The sequence below is a fragment of the Protomyctophum parallelum genome, assembly GCF_964188405.1.
Source record: "Protomyctophum parallelum genome assembly, chromosome: 11".
Lineage (NCBI taxonomy): Eukaryota > Metazoa > Chordata > Actinopteri > Myctophiformes > Myctophidae > Protomyctophum > Protomyctophum parallelum.
Window position 1 is genome coordinate 44,145,802 of NC_139707.1, and position 27,578 is coordinate 44,173,379.

The window sequence follows — 27,578 nt, forward strand, 5'->3', positions numbered from 1 at the left end:
GTTAATATAAAATACATCAGCTATGAACTGTAATTAGGATGAGTCTATAGTCAGGATATACCTATGCAGTCAAGGATCCAGCCAACAGTGCCATCACCTCCACATGCAAGCACCCGGAAATCGGGGACGTCGTGGAAAAAGTTGAGCCTGGGGGAAATTGAGAAGGAAAATACATCCAGTGTTTCGTTTTAGTTATAGGTTTGCTCACTCTCAAAAAGTGCAATGCTTCTCTAGGAAATTCATCCTTTAATCACATTTCCTTTCCTAATAGTCATTGTGGGATTTCGAAAGATTAAGTGGACAAATCAAATTGAGAGAGAGAGACAGCGAGAGCTGTGTTTTTATCAGTGCGTCTCCTCTCCAGCTGTGTTCACTCCATTCCTAGCCATAAAAAACCCAGGAGGTGGCTTTGAGTGTGTCCCCTTCAAAGGGACCTTTAATGTGAGCCTGAACAAAAGTGTCGACAGCAACTTTCATCTCCCTCCTTCATAAGACAGCTGCAAACAGCACACCGCTACCTCCGTCTCTCTCCCTCTGTCACAGCACCTGGCTGGCCCTAGACCAAAACAAGGCCATGTCTCACCCATGTCTAGTGAGGAATATTATATACGGCACTGTGTACTGCAGGCCGGGCCCTCCTCAATCTAATAATGATAGCTGCAAGATTTGCCTTCAGCCACCTAAACTGATATAACGGTCCAGTTCGTTGCGTGTACTACCAGTCCTTTGCATGTTCATTTAGCTCTGAAAGTGTAAAACCCTGTTATACTTTCAGAGTTAAATGAACACTGTGGGGTTTTATTATGTACGCGTCGGGACTCGGGACTACTTCTGGATCTGGTCGGTGCTGGTTTCACTGTGGGCTATACTGTGTATTAATGGCGATGAGGCAGACAGCTCCCTCTTCTGGCCAATTATTAGATGACAGAAGACCAAAAGCTGAGATTTAGTGAAGTGCCTTCATGCCATGATGCTCCTGGTGACATTTCCTCAGCAAGGAGCAGCATGCTGCATGTCACATCAGAAACTAAACACCCAATAGGAACATGTGCCATTGTGTCAATATATAGTCCACTTGCCAGAATGTGATTTCAGGATGTGAATGTGATTTGTGATGTGACATGTTTAGTACACCAAACGTTTTATGTTAGAAATGTTGAGTATGGGTCCCCAGCATTTAGAAACTGCTGGGTGCCAACTTGGAAATGTTGAGCAATTCACAATTGGCATAATATGTGACCATACCATTAACAACTTATAAGGAAAAATAAATCAAAATTTCATCATGCTTTAAGTAGCATGTGACATGTCAAACTAGGGGGGTTTCATGACGCTGAATCTATCCAAAGCATTAGTTCTGCACAAAAGAACTCTCCTTGGGCTAAAGTGGCTAGGCCCGTTTTAGCCTAATGAGTGTTTCAACGTAGCCATATGCCAGCGGGCCAACGTTGATGTAAGATATTGTAAAGACGGAAACTATTACTAATCACAGAGGAACAAGAATAGCCTAATAGCCAATCAAATCAGCATGGGGTGAGCTGCATGGCACCTCAAAGTCTGTTGAGACTGTTGCTAGGGAGACCATGGAAACAGAGGTACATCAACCCTCTGAGCATCAAGAGAGCTCAACGCAGTACCGTAGACGGTACAGTAAAGCCTAATTAATGCCCTGTCGTATGACGGTGCCATGGGCCAAAAATAGCCGATAAGCTCACAATTTGATTGATTGATTGAAGTATTTATTAACAGTTTGCAGAATTACAGTACATTTCAAGCACAACTCAATGCAAAAACTGTTACCTGTGGACAACAACACCATAAAGCATTACACTCGTTTACAACAGGGTCCACCTTTTTCAATTCATCAGAACATTTAGAGACGTGCAAATATACACTTTTATATAATGAAAAACAGGAAGTCATGATAAAAGGAGGTTAACTGGGACAGTGAAATCAACCCTCAACGTCTTATGACACACATGTGGGAGGGGATGGGGGAGGGAAGCGGGGGCGGACGATACGACGCAGGCGTGACGTGTTGTCAGTTTATAGATGCACGTAGAGATTTTCAAATATAAATCAGGCATAAGTAATGTGTGTCTTTGTCCATATATTTTTCTGCGTGCGTGTGTGCGTGCGTGCGTGTGTCTGCATCTGCATAAATAATGACTAAAGTGTGCTTGTGTGTGTGCGTGTGTGTGTGTGTGTGTGTGTGTCTATTTCCCTCTTGCCCTCATCCTATTAGTACTATCTCTGTGGACTAATTAGACAACTTGACTGCTGCTCAACAATAATGACATTACATCACTGCAGTTCATTCAACCCCTGCTGCTTCTCTGCTTGTCTCTCTGTGTATTATCCACAGCATTACGTCACTGAGTCTGCTTCTCTTTTCCTTCAATGCTTTTGAGAGTGAGAGACAGAGAGAGAGAGAGAGAGAGAGAGAGAGAGAGAGAGAGAGAGAGAGAGAGAGAGAGACAGAGAGAGAGAGAGAGAGAGAGAGAGAGAGAGAGAGAGAGAGAGAGTCGTGACTGCCAAAAGAGAGTCAGGAAGGGGAGAGAGACAGAGAGAAGGAGGGGGATACACAAAGATATTTGCGGGGGAAGAGAGAATAGAGGTCAGCCCACTTTCAGGTGAATCATTCAGGACTCTTGTGCTGTCTAGTGCATTTTTTATGAATGGCTTAAGTTCCGTTGCACAATAACATTGAGCACAAGGAACATAGCATCGACTCTTTTGCATCTAATGTATTACTGTTTATTTTATGTGTACTGTATGCAAGTCCTCTTGGCCAACCTCCACAACAGTTCAACAGGGACTACCATATAGTACCATAGTATTGGTCCAATACTAACAATACAGCCAGAAATAAATAACACTTCTGAAATAGATGAAATAGTTATTAACCTTTCTCCATCCATTCTGCTTATTGAAAATGTGTGTGTGTGTGTGTGTGTGTGTGTGTGTGTGTGTGTGTGTGTGTGTGTGTGTGTGTGCGCGCGTGCGTGCCATGCGTACTCAGGGGTGCATTTTTGGGCTAGTTCTCAGAGGAGCACCTGGAGATGTTGCTTGGTGCGCGTGGCTACCTTCGCCAGCATGAGATTAGATTGCACATGAACCCTGCAGCTGTGGCCTATACTGAGGCTCTCCGGGGTGCATACGTTGGTTCGACATACTAACAGTCCGACAGGCATTAGTCCGACAACACTGTTACTCCCGACATGCGTGACCGGTTACAACTAACCCACGGCGGGTTAAAACTCACCTGTGGCTACCGACATGCGTGGGAGGTTAAAACTAACCCATGGCACGTTAAAACTAACCCGTGGCTACCAACATGCGTGGGAGCCACAGGGTGTCAAGTAGTACTTGACACCAGAGCTCGTAATGGGGCTTGCTTCTTGGACGAGCGCTTGGCTGTAATGCAGCGGAATGTTGTGTCAGGAATGGATTCTCCAGTCCCAGCGGCCCCAGTTCTTGGTACGCAAAAGCGCCTCCATGCATATAATCTGCCGTGCAGCAGGCATTTTGACGACGCATGCACACTGGCGCACCTGTTATGTGCACCCTCTGCCTATACTCTATGTACTGTACAAGTGTCTGAGTGCCATCAACATAAGCCAACGGCTTGTATATGTCACACTTACCCAACCATGGGCCCTCCTCGATCCAAGCTGTACACCTGCCTGGGGTTGAGCAGATACTGAAACTTTCTTAGCACCCTGAAAGGAGGAGAGACAAGAGAAGGAAAGAAGAAAATAATCAAGTTTATTATACTCATGTACATCATGTGTCCTAATCAAAGGATGTGTGTATAGAGCTGCGCCAATGAGTGTAGATGGAAGTAACTTGACAACATTACTCTAGTCCACACACAGACAACATCACAAGAAGCTCTGAACCACTTTGACAGGTCTATCTTCACAATCAAAATGCCACTAAACCCGAGTAAGTGCAAAGTCCAGTCAATGTCACCTTATACCCATGTGCATCAGACTGTAGGATTACTTACTCCCATATGGCTACCATCAATGGAATTCAATGAAAAATAAATATACTGTCCACAGTATCTTGATACATTCTTTGCTGATGATGTTTTAGGCAGTATATGTGGCAGAAATACAGTGTTCTTTGCCAGCGTGGCAAAAAATAACACAGCATTCTTTCTTTCCTATTCTCACAACAAGCTGCCAGTATCCAGCAGACTCCACTTTGACAGTTTCCTATAACCTTTGAAATGACAGTTACATGAAATGACCACTGAATCCTACACAATCCAGCTGCATGCAGTGGCACCAAGGCACTTCACAGCATTGGGTAGAAGGTGTGCAACTATCGGACACTATAAGGCCACATGAACGAATGTTCTCATGTGACCTTGAATGTTCTCATTCAATAAAAAAATACTTTGCTTGATACACAGAAAGTCAGGGATTGTTCAGTTGGGGATGGATTTGTAACCAAAAACAGCTACTCGATGTCAGATAGCAAGTCATACCACAGTAGTAAGTAAAGGTTGGTTTCTACAGCTTTTAGTAAGTGACAAATCAGCCAAGACCTGTTAAGTTGAGCAAACTGTACAGTATATACTGCTAAATGCAGATTGGAAGTACACAAAAATAGCACTGAAAGGGCCTTTTGTCTGAGAAGTGTCTATTAATAGAAAATTATTTGTGCGACAATTAGCTATTAATAGAGAATGATTTCCTTTCTACTGGTATTTAAGTGTGTTGCTATGGTGTCTTTGTTGCATGGTAAGTGGAGAACTGGGGAACACTTTCATTTGGAGATACAATGTCTCCTTCGCACATCAAAGAATAATGTTCAGAGATACTGCAGGGTCCAACAAGGGCCCATTGCTAAAATGTCTCTTTCTTCCTTTTCTCTATGCATGTACAGTAAGTTGTATCGACATAGTTTCACAGTGACAAAATGGCAAAATATTTTTGCTCCACACTGAATATCTTTGCCTAGCTTTATAGGTCTGCTATAGAGCGTCGCAGTCCCCTTTCATGACGACAAGCGGCCCGGAAGAGAATTTCCAATAAAATTTTCCCAAAGACGTTTCAGAAAGTACTTATTTAAAGACCTGTAAGACAAAGCCAACTCGAACAAATCATGACAATAAACACAATATTTTAGGCCGAACAAATAATTAGAAAGAACAAAAACAACAAATAGTTAGTATAGTGTTGTACCCTGCCCTTTTTTTCATCTTTCTAAATATTTGTTCGGCCCATAAAATTGTGTTTTATTGTCGTGAGTTGTCACCATCCGAGTTGGCTTTGTCCGAGGCTTATAGGTCTTTAAATAAATACTTTCTGAGACGACTATGGGAAAAGTTTATGGGAAATTCTCTTCCAGGCCGCTCGTCTGGGGGGCGGGACTGCGACGCTCCATTATCGCCAAATGTTCCCGCCAGAATAGGGATGCTGGGGTTGGAGGTTAGATTAGAGCGAACTCACCGCTCCCCCTGTCTCCCACCACTCTTTGGGTTGACCAGGACTAGGAGAGGATGTGTACCTGGGAGAGGGGTGATCTGGATGGAGAGGGAGAGACAGACAGAGAGATAGATACAAATGATACCATCAGGTTTCTCTAGGACAGTGGTTCCCAAAGTGGGGTCCGGGGACCCCCAGGGGTACCTGAGGGAGTTCCAGGGGGTCCCCAGCTAAATGATAGTTTGGAACTAAATGGCCAATTTTGGGTCTTTAACTCAGAGAGTGTACCTAACGGGTCCATTTGGTTCCATTTGTACACTCTCAGAGTTAAATTAACATTGATTTTACAATATAAATTGGGGTCCCAGAGATAGAAATGCCATTAAATGGGGGGTCCGTAGCCTAATGCATGTGAAACTCGGGTTCCTTGAAATTAAACGGGTTGAGAATCACTGCTAGAGCCGTAAAATTCTTCTCTCATGGGGGTCCCTGGCATATGTTTTCAAATGGGAAATGAAAAGGTTTGGGAACCAAAGCTCTAGGACATGAACTGTGTGTTCCCTCTCTGACATTAGGTATACCTGTAGTGCTTGACCGTCTCCCGGAGAGAACTTAAAGGTCTGGCTAGTGTCATCGGGACTGGTGCTGGGTGGGGAGTCCCCTTCTCCACGCTTCACCACAGAGTGACGGTCCTATACACACAGGTACATGGACGGACAGACAGACAGACAGATGGGGAAAGGAATAGAGGAAGTCAAACAGTATTGAGGGGAGAAGGGTCCCAAGATATTTTACCACTTAAAATCCTACTGTATATACTTTATAGGAGGCCCCTCTTATTTTCTCCCTCTACCACAAATCTCTTCGCCGTCAATAGCAGCACAATGCAGTGAGTCGAAATGCGTTGCGGTAGCCAGGGATACCTTTTAAATAAAATGTTAAAAGTGCCTGTAACCCTTGCAGGTCCATTTGGTTAATTGTGTTTAATTTTTTTTTTTACAGAGAACGACAGCGACATTAACCACTTGAACCACAGCATATCTATTCTGGGGGCGAACAACAATAGAAGATCTACAAGCTGAGCTTGCTAGATCTGTAGATCTGTAATTGGCAGAACAAATTTGGTGTGTAGGCGGGGGGGAAAAGTGTAGTACAATTGTAACTCAGGTCTTTTTGACTAAGAATAGAGGCTACATGTTCAGTGCTGCGGGCAGAGAGGACTGTTCTCACCAGGACCACGGGGCAGATATACGGACCACGGGGCAGATATACAGATATACAGAGAGGACTGTTCTCACCAGGACCACGGGGCAGATATACGGACCACGGGGAAGATATACGGACCACAGGGCAGATATACGGACCACGGGGCAGATATATGGACCACGGGGCAGATATACGGACCACGGGGCAGATATACAGATATACAGAGAGGACTGTTCTCACCAGGACCACGGGGCAGATATACGAGGGCAGCAAAGTATGGTCCCTCAGAGCACCTCCGTCACACTCTGGCTTCACGTTGGATGCACACTTGTTATGAAGCTGACCGGGATGATAGAGAGGAGTGCACTTATATTAGTGTTTTGTAAATTACACTCAACACTCAATGTGGATTTTACACAAAAGTGCTGATGCCATACAAAATATATTCTACATGACAATGGTGCCATCTAGTGGACTTAAAATACAACAGCGTTGTATTGTGTGTGTGTGTGTGTGTGCGTGTGCAACTGTGCATGCATGCGTGCATGAGTGTGTGCGTATGCAGGTCTGTGTATGCAGCCTTGCTCTATTTCACTCGTTCTTTCTCCCTGCTGGCACTGTATCAGAACTAATGACATAACCTGACTGCTGCATAGCAAGAACACTATTACGTGACTATGGGAGGGAGGGAGGGCAAATCTGTGTTCATTCCAATGTACTTTAAAAGGGGTGTATTATTGGTAAACAAGGTTTGTCTGGGCTTTGGTTGAATATCACTGTCAGAGATGATATTCTTCATCCCTAGAATGAATATGTCGACACATTATTGGCTTATGTCCTATATAGGTGCTTCATATAAAATGCAAGTACGTCATTATTTAATGTATGCCCTGAAATCCTGAATAAACTAAACTGTGGGGAAAAAAGAGATGTTATTCTTCATCCAGCAGTCCAGTAGAGACCAGGGTTAGCATGTTGAGCACTAATTATCTCTCGGCTATATCATACATGTTTATCTATATCCACAACTTATCTTGTATCAAAACACTCAATAGAAAGACATACTGAGTATATGCATTATTTTAATGCGTGCATTTCTTTCATAACCTCTCTGACTGTATGTCATGAAATACATGCGACATGTCTTTGCCTCAAGGCTTGGAGAATCTAGGTGTTCCCAATGGACTTATACACTATTTTTGTGCATACATACAGTATATGTGTTTTGATACTCACAGTAATCTGACACCACACACAGTGCAGGCCTGTCAGACCCTGGTAACACTTGATGCTCCTGTGACAGCGGTCACACTTGGTGGGAGAGTTACCCTCCATCCATACATGCTGCATAGCCTGAAGAGAGCAAAGGAAGAAAGTGAGTGACAGGTGGAAAGAGAGAAAGAAACAAACAAACAAAGGAAACAAACAAACATGTGAGCTCATAGGCCAATTATTGATGATAGGCCTGATCAAATTGAGGTCAATCTGCAAGTTCACCACGCATCGAATAACAATACAGTGTGAGATTGAATCTGTAATTGAATCTGTAATTCTTCTTATTCTTTTTAGGTTTTCTGAGCTCAATTGCACCCACACAACCTGAACTTTTAACATTCAGTAGCGTTTCTGTGTTCTGGGCTTGTCTGGCTCAGTGGACTGTGAGTCCACGAATCCCATATATGACATAGGAATTTGCCAGCAGATGTCACTGTTGAGGGATTTTGCCCGTTTTCACTGAAGCTCAAAAGGCTTCAGAACACACAGAGAAAACCCCAGACCACAGAGAATCCACTGCAGTTCAGGATGTGTGGGTGAGTGTAACTGAGGTCATAGAACCTAAAAGAAAAACAAATAAAATCTAATCAAATTAATGTCACGAAAACTAAAAGAATTCAGACCCGTCTGAAGTGAGTGGTGCTGCTGTACTTATATTAGTCTCGTAATGTCCCGCCCCATATTTGCATACTGGGGCCTGATTGGTTATAGCCTGGTTCCAGACGAATCTGGATGGCTCATCACCATTTCGGCCGTAAAGTCCTCCCACAATTGAGAGGGGCCAGACTTAATCTGCCTGGGGCAATATGCAATGCAAAGGCAGATGAAGGCTGGCTGCACGAGGCTAGTACTGTACTGTACTGTACTGTACTGTACTGTACTGTACTGTACTGTACTGTACTGTACTGTACTGTACTGTACTGTACTGTACTGTACTGTACTGTACTGTACTGTACTGTACTGTACTGTACTGTACTGTACTGTACTGTACTCCCATGAGCCTTGCTGAGCAGTTAAACTGGGCCAGAAGCCAATGAGATAGATTATTAGCCTGACAGAGTGGTCAATGTTACAGACTGTCTCATTACCTGCACCCAAGAAGTCTTTGGTACTTAAGTACGCAGTCCAAGACATTACTGAGGTGTTTTATAGGTTCAATCTAGATCAGGGCGAAAGCTTTGCCAGTCACTTAATTACCTGCTGAAATACTCTGAGTCTAGATGAAAGGGTGATTTTTCAGTTTTATACAGATTATCAAAGTGTAGATATTTTCACATTACAGTATGTCATGCACTGAAATCCCAAGTAACTGAATAAGATCAAATATTGTTTGAAAAAGTATTAAATATTATTATACTACTAGTATGATACTGAGTGGATTCTTCAACATTTAACCTAATAATTTTTATATGAACCTTTATTGAGAAAGGATATCCCCTTATAGATTAAACCCAGTTTAAACTCCAACCTTTTATTTTGAGCTCCTCTTACCTTAGTGCCTATTATATTCATATGTATACCCACTTGACACTGATGTATTGTTTTTATTTTATTGTATTGCTGTTGCTGTATGTTTTTTCTCTTTTCTTGACTTGTACAGCACTTTGGTCGATGACAGTCGTTTTTAAATGTGCTTTATAAATAAAGTTTGATTTGATTTGATTTGATATAACAAACAAAAACAGAAAAACAACGTAAAAAAAAAAGCACTATTAACATGTTTTGCATGATTTCACGTTTGCCTACTTCTGACACATCCTGTTGATAGGATTGAATTGCATGCTCGTGTGGTTGTTTCCACTCACGTTGGTATGTCTGCGGGACTTGGCGTATGTGCTGATGCAGGCAGCAATGTCTTTGGACACACAGCGCTCATGGACTGTGTACTTGCATACTGCAAGAAAAACAGCAAGATATGGTGAACCGTTAAGACAGTGAGACAGTGGATCACAGGAGCATTGGTTCACTTCACGGGGTAGAGCCTTGGAATTGTATGGTTCGTGGCTGCGTGTCTCCTTACCATAGCCATTTAACCAGCCATTGTGTGTGTGTGTGTGTGTGTGTGTGTGTGTGCTGTGCATGGGTGAATGTGAAGTACATTGTAAAGTGCTTTGAAGGGTCGTAAAAACTACAATGGCGCTATAATAAATGCAGTCCATTCATCATTCAAGGACCCCCATTTTGATCATCATTAGGCCACAGACCCCCATTTGATACAATATTTATCTCCGGGGACCCCAATCTACACTTTAAAATCCTCAGTAATAATGTAAGAGAGTGTCTAGATCCAAAAGGGCCCATTTGGTTCCAAATGGTCGACCATTTAAGTGCTTTACAGAGTTGCCCGTAATCGATGCAGAAAGCGCCAAAGCAGGAGGGGGATCCCACGTTGGCTTTTGTTAAATATATAACGTTTTACAACTGAGTATAATGTTTACACTACATCACTACTTTATACATCCACGTATGATAACAGCATCCTAACTTAGGTTAGCAAGGAATATCACCTCTAATACTAAGCATGTGTTGTATGGAGAATATAGTTTGCTACCTTCAGGAAGGAGATATGGTGTACCACTGCATACAATAAGGTCAGACTAAAGAGGTCCTTTGTCCACCAGTCGACCTTGAGGCTTAATCAGGAGTTGTAGTAGCCATGTAAGCAGTGGATATTGCACTTGTCTTCATGTCTTTATGTATGTAAATTGTCTTGTTCTTTGTGTTATGGCAATTGTGTGTATATGTGTTCTGCATACTTGGCTGCCAGGTCGCAAGACAAATTTCAGTGTGAACTGACAATAAAGTACTATATCATACTGCCATCTAGTGGATGAATTTGTGTATTGCACATAATAGTTCACAAGACCGACATAAGCAATGTAGGGCACTATGTATACATACACATGCAATAACATTGAGTGCTTCTCTCACCCCCAACGCAACTAAAACGTACTTTGTCCTGGCCTTTAGCCCCTGGGGTTCCAGGGCACTTGTCCACGTTGAGAACAAGTGTCGGTTGAGAAAGGAATTAGATTAGCACATCTACAAGTACAGTATAATTTGCCTCAGACCATCAGTCTGTGCGTAAGTGGAAAATAAACCTGACATAATGGGTTGTGGCTATACAGTGACATTAGCCCTGAGAAGTGCTCTGTGGCAGAACGTCGATCAATAACACAATTACACATAATGACATAGCTAATGTTTTACTAATGGCGAGTGTGCTGCCTGTTCAGTGAAAAACTGGATTGATTCAGGGCCACTCAGACCTTAGACTAGAGGACTTGGACAAGCAAAAAAGGTCGCAAATAGGGGAAGATAGAGAGAACACAGACAATAATAGATGTGACAAGATAAAGAGGCGTTGGCAGAGATGGAGGAGGAGAAAACAGATGAAGGGGGAGATAAAGAGACGGACAGGGAAAAACATACAGGCATGCAGGCAGACAGGCAGGTGGACACACAGAAATGGATGGAAAGGGAGGCAGACAGCCAGACAGACACACACACAGGCATGACCGTCATAAAAGACAAAACATGCCGTAAAATGCTCAGTGTTCATTTAACTCAAAGAGTGTACAAATGGAACAAAATGGAGCCGTAAGCTGAGTGGGTAGGGACTATAGGGAGGCCGTTTAGGAATTGGAACGCTGCCGATTCGGCACCGTACGTGGCTCGCTCAGTTGATGTGTTCCTGAGCAAGGGACACTCCCCCTTGTGCTCATTCTGAGCCATCTGAGCAGCAATCGGCTGGGTGAGTGCAGAAAAGTAATTTCCTCTCTCCTGAGAACCAGTAATTACTTCCTTTCCAAATGGACCCTATATTATTGTAACTTTACATTCATACACACACTGTTGAAGACCAGATGGCCTAAAACGTTATGTGGTTTGGAATGGCATTAAATGTGGGTAATTAAAACAATTGATCTTTTTTAAGTGCAACCCTCTTTTTTTCCTCACTAACGTTTGCACTCTCAGAGTTAAATCCAGGGGTGTACACAAGCACTCACTGGAGCAGCAGAGACCCTGCTTCCGGACCCCCAGAAGCATGGTATGGCAATAGTTGCAGTACGCTGGCTTGTTGAAGTGCTTCAGTCTCCACACGTGCTGGCCATCCTCCTGGACATTCTACAGGATGAGAACAGAATCAAGAGCAGTGGATCCTCTCAGCCCTCTCTGACCCCTTTTCCACCGGTTGGTTCCCGATAGGAACCGGTTCAGTTCTTTTTGGAACTGAGCCAGAGCTCCAAAATTGGTGGGCAAACTATACCCTATATTAAATTGTTTATAGGATCAATACAAGTAAATGAATACATGATAACCCTTCCACAGTAGTAGCTTTTTCATATTTTTGCATATTTTCCTACATAATGCCTCATTTGCATATTTAAAAATGTAAAATTTGTAATACAATAAATCATTGTCTTCGTGTAAGTACTCAATTGGGGAAGTTTAATGGTGATAACAATCTAATATAGGTATGGTTTTGCCCACTCAATTCACAATTAATGTTTCAATTTTGGAACTCTGGCTCATGGACTAAGAACCAAAAAGAACTGAACCGGTTCCCATTGGGAACCAACCGGTGGAAAAGGGGTCTCTGTGTGAGGGTGGCAGGTTCACAGCAAAATCCCGAGTGTTCATTAAAGCTGCTATAAGCAATAATGTCAACATTTATGGGTAGAACGCTCCCAAAAAAGTAGTCTCTGTGAGCCGCAATAGGGGCCGCAATCTGCATTCAAAGATTTTCCTAGAAGCTTTGTCATTGGTCGATTTGCCTGTCTGCTTCCTGATTGGTTAGTCATAGCGACCGGGGTTTTCTTTTCCCGACCAATGACAAAGCTTCTAGGAACATCTTTGAATGCATATTGCAGCCCCTGCAGAGACTCATTTTAGTTTGGGAGCGTTCTACCCATTGCTGGCTGTCTGAATACAAAAAAAAAAGAAGAAAAGGTCATAAATTCTTTTGACATATTATTGCTTATAGCAGCTTTAAGACTCTGAGGGTATAAAAATTGTTCAAAATGCGGGATTTGTACAGTGTTGGCAGGTTGATTTACGTCGACCACCTGGTAGTCAGAGGTCTGTTTTAGTATGATTCCTGGTGCTGTAACAGCTTCTGGGTGGGCCGAGGGGCTAGAGATAATCGTTAAGGTTCTGTCCTTAATTGTAATGCGTATATGCAAATAAAAGCAGAGCCCAATGGACTTAAACTAAAAGCGTTATTTATTCACACCAAACTTTTCACAAAACTTCATCCGCAATCTTTTTTTCACGATACTTGAGACTTACAGTAGCCCAAAACACTTGCCCCCAGTTACCTCCATTGCAACATGCTTGCATAAACGTACCCATGGATGCATGCACACATGCATACACACATACCGTCTCCATGCCCAGCAACACCAGTAAAGGGATGGTGGTGAGGCCTCCTCTGATCCACTCCTCCAACGTGACTGTACCGTCTCGGTCGTAGTCAATCTCCTCCATCATCTCTTTTAGAATCTACAAGGGGGAGGGAGACAAATGATGGTATAAAAAATCTAATCCCAGTGAAATTAAATGAATCAATATATTTTATCCAAAGCATTCACCCATTCACACACACACATTCATACACCAATGGCGGAGGTAACAAGAAATCATTTCGGCACTACAGCGCCGAAACAGCCACTGCCGTCCACAACTTCCACAGGTCTGGATACGTTTCATGGTGGCAAAAGTAGGCATGAAATTGTATATAACGTTTTGTATAATAATTGGGAAGCATATTGACTTGCCAGGATGGGAGGAGTTGTGCGTTTTCTAGATCTACCATACAGTATATATATATATATTCTTTAATATATATTTTTTATCCCACGATTTTGTAACCCATTTTTCACCCCTGTGTCAATCATCTAATGTGGTCCTGGGCTCTACACACCCTCCACCAACCTAGTCCCCATATATGGGGGACAAGGGGAGAGCAACGGACTTGAACTCATGCTTCCTTCATGCCTGAGTGTCCAAGTTGCTCCTTTACACCTGACAGGGGGGAGTTTCCCTGGTTGGACGTAGCGCGTGGAAGGAACCAGTTCCTTTCCCCTCCATCAGGCGCCCCGGCTGGCCAGGAGGAGGCAGTTTAGTGACCAGGATTACTGCATGTTTTTTGTGAGGGTACCTACCCTCGTTTTCTAGATCTACCATATTTTTTAAGCATTTGGAAACAGAAAATGTTTGAGAACTATACTGCTGAAGGGTCACAGGATTTTACTATAAATAAAGTTGACTTTGTGGACCTTTACCACCATAAAAAGTTTGGAAGGGAGATGAGTGGTTTTTTTTTGTTTTGTTTTCAGGCTAGCTCATCTCCAGTTGATCGCCGGAGTGGTTCTGCTCACCGGCCGTAGCTCTGTCGAGTCCCACTCCAGGTACTCCGCCACATGAACCATCTGATTGATAATACGATCCAGCTCCTAAATCAGAAACAAAGAAACAAAGTGTTAAGCCATTCTGACCTGAGATCAGATTCATACGAGGTTTCCGCCGGACACACACTGGTCTGATGAACCCATTCTGACCTGAGATCAGATTCTAAAAATGTCAGTCGCTCTTCGATTTTTCAAAAATAGCAGACCTACAAGCTCGTATCGCGCCACTCGGTGGCGCGATATGAGCTTGTAGATCTGCTATTTTTAAATAGATAAAGCATAACATGATGCTGACACCAAAATGGGTGCCCGGTCAGAATGGGTTAAAACCCACGTAAACCATCTTATATACCTATGAAACTTGACCGGAGTTGGCTCTGTACTTTTTCTCTGTACACAGAATCCTGTCACGAAACATCAATCTACGACGTCAATCTAGAAGTTGTGGCAAAGGAGGCTGAGAAACAGCCAAAAGACACACACATCCAAAAAACCTACTGTAAGTAGGCTGGGTGCAGGAACAAACAGTCATAGACAAAGAATAAAAAAGTCTGCACACCAATTTATGCTCCCAGACATACAGTATATTTACTTATAGAAGTGGTAACGTGTCGGGCCCGAAACGTGCAGACTTTTAAATTCTTAATCTAGAACTTGTGAGCTTGAAGATCTGCTATTTTCGGCAGAAAAGGAATAAAAGAGTTTAAGTGGTTAAGACCACGTGCTTTTTTTGTTGTACAACTGGTCACCCTCTCCTCACATGTTACGTAGATGGAAACTCTTACTGACAATGTGAAGTGCACTGTGACACAGGAGATGAAATGTGCAGCAATAAAACAGATAAATGTACAGATAAAAGAGAAAGGGTGTATTCATTGCAAGAAAAACGTATACAGTATATTAACTACAGTAAGTAAGTATAGTAAACACCTGTGCCTGTGTTAAGTCTATGGTGTAAAATATCACCATTTGGAGTATGTAGAGAGTCTACTGGACTCTGGAGGAATGACGCTCTCTGTTTGGGAAAGCTGTCCAGCACATTGCTGTTATGAGAGTGAACAGAGCATTGACTATCAACAATGACTTCATGTAAACACTGGAGTGTTGTGTTCAAGTTGCTATTCCTGGAGTGGCTATGCTCACAGAAGACAGAGACATTGAGAGTAGAAAGAGACAGCTAGAGACAGGGAGTAGTCTCACACAAAGTAGACACAGTGACAAAGAGTCACAAAGAAAGAAAGAAAGAAAATTGGAGTACAGAGAGAGACACATGGAGTGAGAGACATAAACGGTTGTCTCACCGAGCTGTCCAGCACCCCGTTGCCATCTGTGTCGTACAACCGGAACATGACTAGAGGGGAATGAGAGAACAGAGAACCATGATGACTCAGCGGGCAATGAGTCCATGTAAACCTTCCCCTTCCTGAAGCCTCTCCAGAGAGCCCCGCAGGGTCAAGTAGTGGAGCATGCATACTATACGGCATCGGTGACAGGGGAAAAGATTAGTGTCTATGTTCTATGTTCTATGTGCATGTACGTGTGCAGATATAGCCTCAAAAGCTACAGGACACAATTTGGTCCACCAGGTCCTCAGGCACCGTCACTGATCTCTGCTCAGTGGCATACTAATGAGGATGTCCAACAGGCAGCAATGGGCCCCAGGAGACCAGGAGACAGTTCAGGGAAAGGAAGTCTCATTGCTCATGGTGTCAAGCTAAGTTGAAAGCACGCGGTGCTGCTGGGAGGTCAGATACGTCTTCTACCGTGTGTAAGTGGTTAATACTGTACCTGCTTTCCCTCCTTTTGCCCAGACAAACAGATATTCTAATTGCATACGACACCTGCTTCGACCGCACATCCCCGCTGTACTACTCGCATCCCTTATCCCAGACGCCGTGACTCACACTCCAGCTTGTCCTCCGGCGTGCCCCTCTCCAGCAGGGACAGATAGCAGACAATGTCCTTCAGGAAGACGACTTGGGGCGACGGCAGGGGGGTGCCCCTCTGGGGCGACGGGCTCCGCCGCGTCGATGTGTGCTTCTCCGACCGGTTCCTCTCTTCAGGCGGGCAGACAGACCAGCAGACCAACAGATAGACAGGGTTTTCAGTTAGGTTGTTCTTACCACTTATTAAAGCATGACGGGCGGCTTCGCGCTCTGTGGATCGGTTTTGATAGTGTCAATGTGTTATTTAAATGCGCTATAGGGTCTTAGCGCATAGTGCAAAGGCTCTGTATGTAAGACAGCAGTGTGCCCTATAGAATACACATGGGCACTAAATATGTGTAGGTCGGGTGTAAAAGATCGACCGACAGCTGCTCGTTATGCTGTCCCAGTGAAACTCCTCTGCATACTGGGAATTGAAAATGACTCATTTGGGGAGCAGATGGGACTGGGACATTCAAGAGAGACGTTTGATAACCTTTGAAGGCACAGCAGCAACATAAAGACTCAGCATGCAGCAGTATACACAGCAAGGGCATGATATCACGCGCTGATCAAAACAGCGTGATGTCATCCTCACAGGATGTCATGTGAGTGTAAAAGGATTAAAGCACCATGAGGGCATGAGTCATGTTCCAAACGAATATGTTTTAGTAAGTACAGTAATAGTGGCCCGGGCGGCTTGGCATAGCCGACTGGGCACCTATAGCCTTTTTTTTTTAATATATATTTTTTTTATCCCACGATTTTGTAACCCATTTTTCACCCCTGTGTCAATCATCTAATGTGATCCTGGGCTCTACACACCCTCCACCAACCTAGTCCCCAAATATGGGGGACAAGGCCGGGAGAGCAACGGACTTGAACTCACGCTTCCTTCATGCCTGAGTGTCCAAGTTCCTCCTTTACACCTGACAGGGGGGAGTTTCCCTGGTTGGACGTAGCGCGTGGAAGGAACACGTTATTCCAACCAGTTCCTTTCCCCTCCATCAGGCGCCCCAGCTGGCCAGGGGGAGGCTGGGCACCTATAGACCGATTCCGTAGCGGTTTCATGGTCGCAGCCTACGTATTTCCTGTAGGCGGACACGACGTAGCTGCGGGGATAAAACCCTCACCAGGCGCACCTCTTCCACTACAGTGAACGGCAGAGTGACTGATGTTAGTTTGCCTCAAACTTTACTCCTTTACCTGCTTTTTTACTAACACTAACATTACAAAGATGCCCAGAACATCGAGATGAACCTGTGTAGTTTATGGCTGCTCCAACAGTAGTGGCAACATAAAAAATTAAATAAAACGGAATGTCTAATATCCACCGCGGTGGCTGAGACCAGAGCCATTGAGTAATGGTTGAGACGAAGCAGGGAAAGATACATATCGCCAGTCTTACCCAATACCAAATCTTTCTGTTTTATGAACACAAGGCTGCTGTATTTTATACCTCATATTAAGCATTTAAAGTATGAGGTATAAAGTACACTGGCGTTATGTATCTTTCACTGAAATACGTAGGCTGCGACCATGAGACCAGCTACGGAATCGGTATAGCCTGAATACCAATCTCAACCACTTTTAGATGGGTCTCGGGGACATTTTATGAGTCCCACTTCAACAACGTTAGGAGTCATATTTAGTCATTTTTACAAATTGCAGCATTTAACCCCCATTTAATCTTATATGGTTAGAATATGGTTAAATTCATGTAGACAATGTATCTGAAAGAAATAAACACAACACGAACACAACAATGCAAAGTATGCAAACAGTAATAGTAATAGTATATAAAGAAAATTTAATAGCACCAATTTTCTTTTAGTAAATTAAATACTTTGTGGTGCACTCAGTCAGCTCAATAAAGTGCATGGTGCATTTATGCAGAGCTCAATTAAAGTCTCTCATTGTCATATACTATAACAACAACCGTCCTACAACAAAGATACTTTATTTCATGAAAATGCCTGCTGCTCACTGGCTGCTCACACGAGTTTCAGTTTGTTGCACTCATGATTCCCATTCAATCAGGTCTGCTCATAATAACAACAGAGACGTCACGCTTCACTCCTCCAGCTGTCATGCTCAAACAAGTGCTCAAAATGGCGGCGCTCATGTGTTATCATTATCATTATTTTTGATCGTTGATTTGTCACTCTCTCATACAGGTACAATCAGCCAAATGTGGGTGTGGTATCACTGGTATGTTTTGCAAGACTGTGCAAAACAGCAGCAATACAATATCCAAGATAATAAGGATAATACCGGACTGTAATTAAATGAAGTTACGTTAAACTAGCCTCACCTGGTGAGAGATGGGGAGAGATGGGGGACCTGGCAGGGCCAGAGTTGGGGGTCAGGGCATTGCTGCAGCTCTCTGAGGCGTTAAGCTGGGCGCAGGGGGATCTGTGGGGAGCCCCGGGCGTGTGGCCCCCTGTCCCTGAACGCTGCGAGGACGAGCGGGATGAACAGGGCGAGGTGGTGGCCCCTGAGCCTGGCATGGTTGTACCTCCGGAGTGCTCTGGAGTGAATCGGCCCCTAGCTGAAGGGATGCTGCTTTTCCCATTCATCCCTGTTGGGAGTCATACAGAGACAACATGAGAGGGGAGGAATGCAGTTTGTTGAATGACTGGAATTTTACAGGATACACTGGAAAAATACAGTGTTAATTTAAGTTAACTCCCTGGATTTTATTGTGTAGAATAGATGGGGTGGGGGGTGTTTGACATTTTGTTTTTACACACTATTCAAATGTTCTTATGTTGATCCATAACATACCATTACTGAATGTCAAGTCTCCAGGGTTTTCTTCAGAATATGTATGACACTGAACTAGTGGTTCTCAAATGTTTTATTTGCAAAGGATCCCCATAACTCTGAGTGTACAAATGGAACCAAATGGTCTCGTAGTACTATTTGGTTCCATTTGTACACTCTCAAGAGTTACAGACCTGCTATGGCCATTTAGGGCTGTCTCTTTGTGTATCTGATACACTCATTTTGTATATGTCCATGGCAAAAACTTGAATTTTGACAAAGATGGAATTGGAATTTTGACAAAAATGGAACTTTGACAAAGATGTCTACCACAAGCCATGATGACCTCCTCGCCTTTCCTCCCTCTAACAAAAACTTTCATGAAAATAGCTGATCTACAAGCCCAATGCGTTATGTTTGCTTATTATGACATGCCCAGAATAGGTATGTAGGCATGTAACGACATATCACAGAGTCAGGGAGAGTCGGTGAGGGAAGGTTTAGCCAATTATATACACACAAACTCAAAGTGACAACAAGGGAACAGGCCTTGCAGCAGTCACTATACTCCAGTGGCTCTAAATTACGGACTGTTCCCAAGGTTAGCCTATGAGTTGGATGAATTGTCACTTTCAGACAGTCAAATAAAATGACGCAATATTCGGAATCCTCTGAACGCTTTTATGAGCAGGAGAACGAATGCTCTAACCTCCAAACTATCTCCCACAGGCACAATAGAGGCCTCTCTGAGTAGTCAGGGCATTAAAGAGACAGATATTGTGTTGGGTCCTGAGAGGGGAAAGAAACACATAAATCCGCATGCCCTTGCTGCTCACAATGGAATCATGGCCCTACGATGATCACAGTCTTTGTCGGGGCCATCTCTCTTGTGCTTAGGAGAGGCTAGTCTGAATTCTGGTGGAATAAGATACAAAGGCTGTGTGTGTCTGCGCCACTGCTTTGGATGTTTAGACTATATTCGGCCCTACACAGAATAGTATGTTTAGGAGGGTATAATCATTGCAGGAGGATGTAAATCATGTGTGATGGGGTCTAATCTAATTGTAACAGTGAAAGTGTCACTGGGTGGTAAAGAAAGACCACTATTCTAAAGTGATGAATCCAGTAACCACCAGGTGGCAATGTAGACTATTATGTTGAGAGTCTCCAAGAGTGCGATTCCACAAACAGACAAGGTAGAAGGAACATGTTGTGTTCTCTGCCCTCAGATTCCTGTCTCTATATTACAGACCCAGCAGGGTCGACAGCTCCATGCACATCTCTTGTAAAACCCTTTCATTCTGGCAGTTTATCATTTCAGAATCCACATTAGAGTGTTCAGTTCTCAACCGCACCGACCTGAAAAGGCCGAAGGCAATTTTACATATTTGTTTTTCCACTTAAAGCTTTCTTTAGCTGGAGGACAGCCCAGGTAAATACAACAGAAAACATACAAGAATGGCTATTTTGATCCGAGTTTCACTATTATTTCAATATATGACCCAAATCCAAACCCTAACCCTACCCTAAATGACGGACCATGATGGACTAAATCATAGAACAATAAAAATGTTTTTAGATTGGGTCCCAGAAATAAACATTTTATAAATGGGGGTCTGTGGCATAATTCATATTGAATTTGGAGTTCTTGAAATGAAAAGGCTTGAGAATCCTTACTCCTGTGAAAAGCCACACATCGAATAACCATAAACAAAGTCACTTTGAGGTGTCAGTTGTGTGTGAGACATACTGTAGAATCGTGATTCGACAAAGTTACATACATTTTGGCAATCAATATTTAAAACATTTTCAGATGTATTAGAAGTGCCCATAGAACCCTCTGCCACTGTTGCAGTGTTTGGAGTTATTTCCCAAGATCTACATCTTAGCCGGCAAAACAAGAATATGATAGCCTTTGCATCTCTTTTGGCTAGGCGGCAAATACTATTTAAATGGAAGGAGAAAATACCACCAACCTTTAAATCTTGGGTTAATGATGTTTTACATCATCTGACATTGGAGAAGATTCGCTACTCCACAAGAGGGTACGCCGGTGCTTTAAAGTTTTACACCATTTGGCAACCTTTTTTGACACACATTGAGAGGATGAACGCGGCTGACATCAACAATCCTTAACGTATTACACTGACCCTACTGTAATTTATTTCTATTATTATTATTGTTATTATTGTCTTTATTTATTTTTTTATTATTATTGTTTTTTTGTTTTGTTTTTGTTTTTTTATATACATATTATTATTATTATTATTATTTGTTTGCATACTTCTATTAGTCTTCTATTATGTCTATGTATATTTGTATGTACGTTTTCAGCGTCATCACACAGCGCAACACACATGAGGAAGGAGGGGAAAAACAACAACAATGGCTATTGGTTGAGGGAAATTCTAATCCCCTCCCCCTTGAAATCGCTCAGACAGGAGACAATGTCAGACTGAAGCTTCAAGAAAGCTACAGTCTGATAATCAGGCTACTGTGATGATGTTTAAAGGTGCAACCCCAACACTTTCGTGCCCTATGGGATTCAAGCATGGGTCTCTGACATGAGAGACCACATTTATACCCACTCTGCCAACAAGACGACGTCCCCACTTGGCCAGAGAAGATATTGCGTTATGAGCTTCAGGTAGAACTACGGTACTATAGAAGGTATCATACCTGACAACAATATCCAATTTCTCAGAGAGAAAGAGACAACCAGGCGCTCAACGGAGACGGTCACGCAGAAGTCAGTAAAGTTAAAAAGTAATAAGGTGCTCCTGGATCAGACGGGATAAGACATCACAAAAATGGGAGATCTATTCTGGGCACTCAAAAGTTTAAAAAGAGGGAACATCATGTTTCGACCTCACAAGATCTTCGACACTGGCAAAACATGTTTGTGGTTTTATTTGTGTCTTGTTCAGCCCACACAACAGCCCTTCTCTCTCTCTCTCTGTGTAAAACGGAAGGCCCAGGCCAGCATGATGAAATACAAATAGAATCCTAATTGCAGTGTCCTTTCATCACTCCATCTGTTCCCCAGCTCGTCCGCTTCTCCAGGGCTCGGCAGGCAGGATACGGAGCAGAATGCCAGGGACCAGGACACACATGTAAACCCATATGGCGGGCAAGGAGGTGGTGGACACAGTTTAAAATTTGCACAAAGCACAGCAGCAGTAGTGAACCCAAGTCAAGTGTCTGTGTCTGTCTGTCTGTCTGTCTGTCTAGACTGTATGAAATTGTCAGTGATAATTTAAAGCTGTGATTTTCAGCTGTGGGATTCAAACCCGGGAGACCACATTTCTACCACTCATCCAATGTGTGTGTGTGTGTGTGTGTGTGTGTGTGTGTGTGTGTGTGTGTGTGTGTGTGTGTGCGCGTGTGTGTGTGTGTGTGTGTGTGTGAGAGACGCTGCTGAGTGACATTCTTGCTGTATCATGATGTGTCATAGGCTTGTGATTGTAACATAACTGCACCCATAATGTTTGTGTCCTTGTATGCATTTTCCTTTTAAAGTGTGGACCAAATAAAATAATTAAAATGTGTGTGTGTGTGTGTGTGTGTGTGTGTGTGTGTGTGTGTGTGTGTGTGTGTGTTAAAGTGAAGATGCAATTGGCAAATCTTCTTTTTTTTTGATAGAGGGATAGATGAAAGTAGGCTGACAGGAAATGGGGAGAGAGATGGGGGGTGAGACACGCAGTAAAGGACGTCAGGATCGGGAGTCCATCCCCCGCAGCACACTGCCAGACTGGATCACCAGCCAAGGTGCCCAGACAGCTACGCCAGCCGTCCGGGCCGAAGATGCAAATCTTGATCGAGATTGAGCCGCAATTGCAGGCACCTGCTGGCCTAGCGTTCCAGGTGCATGGAACATATAGATAGACTCTGGCCTGACAGCGCATCGCGTGTTCGAGTCCCGTTCATGACGACCTTTTGCTGCATGTCTCTCCCCTTTTCTCTCTCCCTCTTTCCTGTCCATCTTCACTGTAACTATCAATAAAGGCACAAAAAGCCCCAAAAACTCATCTTAAAAACAAAAAGAGATTGAGCCTCAATCTGCATGACAACTGGCTCAGTCGGAAAGGAAGCACACACAACGTCAGCGTGCCTACCCAGCATGCCTGCTCCCGCACGGGACACATCAGGCGAGCAGCCTCCTCCCGTCTTGCTCTTGAAGGAGGTGAAGAGGTGCTGACACAGCTCCTCCGGGATGTCGTTCTCCAGGTAGGTGGCCATGAAGAGGTGGAAGCCCTCATAGTCAATGGGCTGCGAAGGACAGGATAACGCAGTGAACGAGTTGTCGACAGAACTACAGCATGCAACCACAGTATACGCCCACAAATTAAGCTTTCATACGACAATGTATGGATAATACATTTTGTTAGAAGACCGACTACATGATGAGGATTGTCAGTTTCTAAAATGGCCCTGGTTGATACTTGCGGTGTTGGCCTCCGTCAAATGTAAATTTCAGATGACATGGGCATAGCGTAGACCAGTGGTTCTCAAAACCGTTTGTCTTCAATATTCCCTACAACATTTTGCTCAGTAAACCATAGCTAGCATATGTCGCTATGAATGATAACGCACCTTTTGAAGAATAAAACATGTGAAAGAGTTGCAATTAGTGCAATTAGTGACTTTAAACTGTGGCATAACATCTCATTAAGTCCAGGTTTGATGTCAGTATGTTAAAATAATGTGCAAGTAAGTATTGCTTTCCATTTTAACAACAGTTGCGCTAGGTACCTTTTTGATTTCATTTGGTTTAATATTTCAGCAGATCAGCAGGTTCACACAAAGTTTGGCAATGTTTTATCATTAAACATAGCGGTAAAATAATTTCATTTTCCACCTTCTCTTCCTATAGTACATCTGCGTATCCCTAGGGGTGGGTACTCAATACACATGCCTCCCTTTGAGAAGCACTGGCATAGACAACAAATGGTTTAAGCTGAAGGTCATTAGACCGAAAGCCTACTTCCAATTTATGGACATTTAACAGTGTTAAATGTCAGTAAAAAGTTCAAAAGCATACAGGCACAGGCAGTCTGTCCAATCAAAATGGAGACAAAGACCTGAAGAAACAACAACGACGACTTGGTGCCAGAGGCCTGATGGAATAACAAAGGCTTAAGACAAAGAATACAGTAGATGACCCAACATTCCAGGGTTATGGAACTACCTAACCTGTTAAACCCAGCAATCCCCTATCTCCCGCCCAGATAACTGCCCCTCACACAGACACATGGAGGGGGAACATAACAGCAGTGGACGTGACCCAATGGGACCTCATGGACACTTTGCCCTCGGCCGTCTGGCAAGACGGCGAGAGATCATCTGGTATCTGGTGGGATATGTCATGTTATATGTCATGTCATGTCGTATATACTGGACAGAATGTGCATGCAGTCTGCCGACACAGACACCACACAGCATGCAGAGCCCACTGGGCTGTGGCTTACTTGGGTGAGAACATCTTGCTTCTGTTTAACAGTCGGAATAACAGGAGGGGAGGAAGGAGGGAGGAAGGCAGGAGAGAGGAGGGAGGAAGAGAGGAATGGAGCAGATAGAAGGAGGAGAAGTGGTTGTTAGCTACTTTACGCTGGCGGAGTGGTTACCTAGGGTTTTGACTCGCTTGGCCCGGCACTCTCTTATGAGGTTCTCTGCTGGATCATTTTCATTGGTGTGGAGAGTGGAGACACACTCACCCCAGAAACACTTTACCCACTTGAACCCTTATTCTGTGCAGAACATTGAGTGAAAAGGAAAAAAAATGACAAAACAGGAGGGGGCCTATAGTATAGAGCCCCGGGGGACTTTTTAGCATGTTCTCGCAAGGAACGTTCCCATTTGCTCCATATCACCTTTCCACATGAGGTCTTAGTATATCTGTTCCTCTAATATTCTGCATTAAAAAGACACCTGCAAAGTAGTGGAGAGTGTGTGTGTGTATGTGTGTGTGTGTGGGGGGGGGGGGGGGTGGGGGCTCTTGGAAACTATATCCATCACAGAAGAACACACACGGTGGGGATGATCCTGTGCCTTTTGCACTCTTCTCCATATTAGGCATTGGCAAACAAACCACAAGGCTCTTATTTGCTGTGCTGGGCAGATTGAGTGAAATATGCTAACACGTGCGCACATACACACACACACACACACACACACACACACACACACACACACACACACACACACACACACACACACACACACACACACACAGCCGATTTGTTTTTCCTTTCTATAGGCCTATACCCATTAATCTGTTCCCCATTTGGAAAGCACAAGCACACAAGCACCTGAACCCATTACACTCTTAAAAAACTCTTTTATACTCTGTCGCATTATATATTTCTGAACAGGTGGTACAATGTTTGAATGATTCCATCTATAATGACATGTTTAAAACATAGGGACACCAGGTGGTTAATGCACCTAAATGCAAACACACCAAAGTAAAGCATGTTTTGAGTTCTAACCATGATACCTTTCCTTCATAGGCATTTATGTAATTTGTCCAGATGAGATTGTTTTCTTTTTAGTGACAGAATCCTCAGCAATGGGCCATCCTTTTCCATGAGCCAGCACACTGGATGACTGTTACAGGCTGCCAGGCCACAAATATCTCCCGCAAGGGCAACGATGACACATTTATTACATGGTTCATTTCATCTTTATTTACTTTTTTGGCAAAGAGTTCCGTCAAGATTTGATTGATAATCCTTTGGCCTTAAATGGTAGGGATATGAGACTGAACCATTCTATACACAGGACAGCTCAACAGATGCCTAGAAAAGCATGAAAGAGCAAGCCTGTGTTTACCTGGATGTTGAATATGTGTACATGCAGTACCAGCTGATTTATGCTTTGGTGGCAAAATCTAACTCGATTCAATGCAAATGCAATGTTTTTAAGCTGAGGGTATATAAAGAAATATATTTTGCTCTAGCAACACCTCGCACAACACTTTGTTGTCAAGCATAAATCAGGCTTAGCCAACCCAAAGAAATCGGAACTATATTTTCTCCGTTTGATATCAACGAAAAAGCGCTAAGACGTCGTCGCAATCAGTCGATTGGATTGGTTATGACGTTCCCACACGTCGTACGTACTGAGTGTGTTAAAAAAAGGGACCAAACATGAAACCTGATGAAGCCTCCTGTGTGAGGTTTTGTGAACAAATGAAAATCACAAAACGCTTCAGACAAAATATCATACAGGATGTGGGCAACTTTGAACTGAATCCTGCTACCACCACCTACGACACAAGTGGCAGTACTATTGAACTAAAATAAGCAGTTTGAGCACTAAATAATGTCTTGCGAATAACATTTAACCCATTCTGACCGGGCACCCATTTTGGTGTTGGCATCATGTTATGCTTTAGCTATTGAAAAATAGCAGATCTACAAGCTCATATCGCGCCACCGAGTGGCGCGATACGAGCTTGTAGGTCTGCTATTTTTGAAAAATCAAAGACACTTTTAGAATCTGATCTCAGGTCAGAATGGGTTAATGCGATGGCTTATTTACATTTAGGACACGAGAGACAGCCGAGACACGTTATTTTATACGACGTGATAATTTGTCCCCCAAAGGAGCTTGACTTGAACGATGGAAACATAAATCTGTCAGGTCTGATGGAGATCTAGCTGTCGGCAGTCACCTGGGGAACTCCTGCGCTTGGAATATTTAGCCTCTTTCTGTCTCCTTCCCTGTCACGAGGTGATCAATCACCAGAGAGAATATATTGTTTTCTGCTCCTCCGCCATTGATGACACGCATCAAGATTCAATCGTCTGTCTATCTTCTGTCTTTTTAAATAGATCATTCCTATACCACCTGCCACAGAGCTGAGGAGAAGCAGAGCAGCATAATCCTTAACCCATTTTAGGCGGGAGCCCCTTTTTGGTTAGCATTTACGTTATGCTTTAGCTATTGAAAAATAGCAGATCTACAAGATCATAGCGCGCCACCGAGTGGCGTGCTACGAGCTTGTAGGTCTGCTATTTTTGAAAGATCGAAGAACGACTGACATAGAAACATAGCTTTTTCAGAAAACTGTCATTTTCAAACAGACGTTTTTAGAATCTGATCTCAGGTCAGAATGCGTTAAGCTGACAATGAGTGGGAGACTGTCAATGTTGACGGGGGGCAATGCCAAACTTAACCATGGGTTCTACATTCCCATAGAGCTGGCACCATGGACTGATTCATTAAAAGTACTAGATTGGTGCCCACGGGGCAGTGACGTAGAGTCTGTGGGGGCCGGAGGGCCAGGGCCCCCATGAGGATTTCCGGGGAATTGCACCCAACCGCACTGAAGACAGTCAAGACACTGTCCAACACCGCCCTCCCCTGGCTAAACCAGGCACGGGCCCCCATGAGGTTTATGAAAACTATTCGTTTCTGCCACGGGGGCCTCTACAGCGTTGGGCACTGGCCTACAGTACATGGAATGATGCAAGTTGGAAATGGATGCCCCACCCAGATATTATGTCTGTGTCCCTTTTCTGCCCGACGTCAGAATGATGTCAGATTTC

At 43.6% G+C, this 27,578-nt stretch overlaps 1 protein-coding gene across 1 annotated transcript in view; it reads right to left on the reverse strand.

Moving 5' to 3' along the window:
* Window positions 1–27,578, reverse strand: part of dgkg (diacylglycerol kinase, gamma) — a 91,526-nt gene that overhangs the window by 45,278 nt on the left and 18,670 nt on the right. The window contains 14 exon segments of the mRNA XM_083776960.1: window positions 62–147; window positions 3,648–3,722; window positions 5,466–5,539; window positions 6,023–6,133; window positions 6,888–6,986; window positions 7,884–8,000; window positions 9,728–9,816; window positions 11,933–12,050; window positions 13,308–13,427; window positions 14,306–14,380; window positions 15,637–15,686; window positions 16,240–16,392; window positions 18,575–18,841; window positions 23,142–23,295. Coding sequence (XP_083633086.1) covers window positions 62–147; window positions 3,648–3,722; window positions 5,466–5,539; window positions 6,023–6,133; window positions 6,888–6,986; window positions 7,884–8,000; window positions 9,728–9,816; window positions 11,933–12,050; window positions 13,308–13,427; window positions 14,306–14,380; window positions 15,637–15,686; window positions 16,240–16,392; window positions 18,575–18,841; window positions 23,142–23,295 — 1,588 coding nt within the window.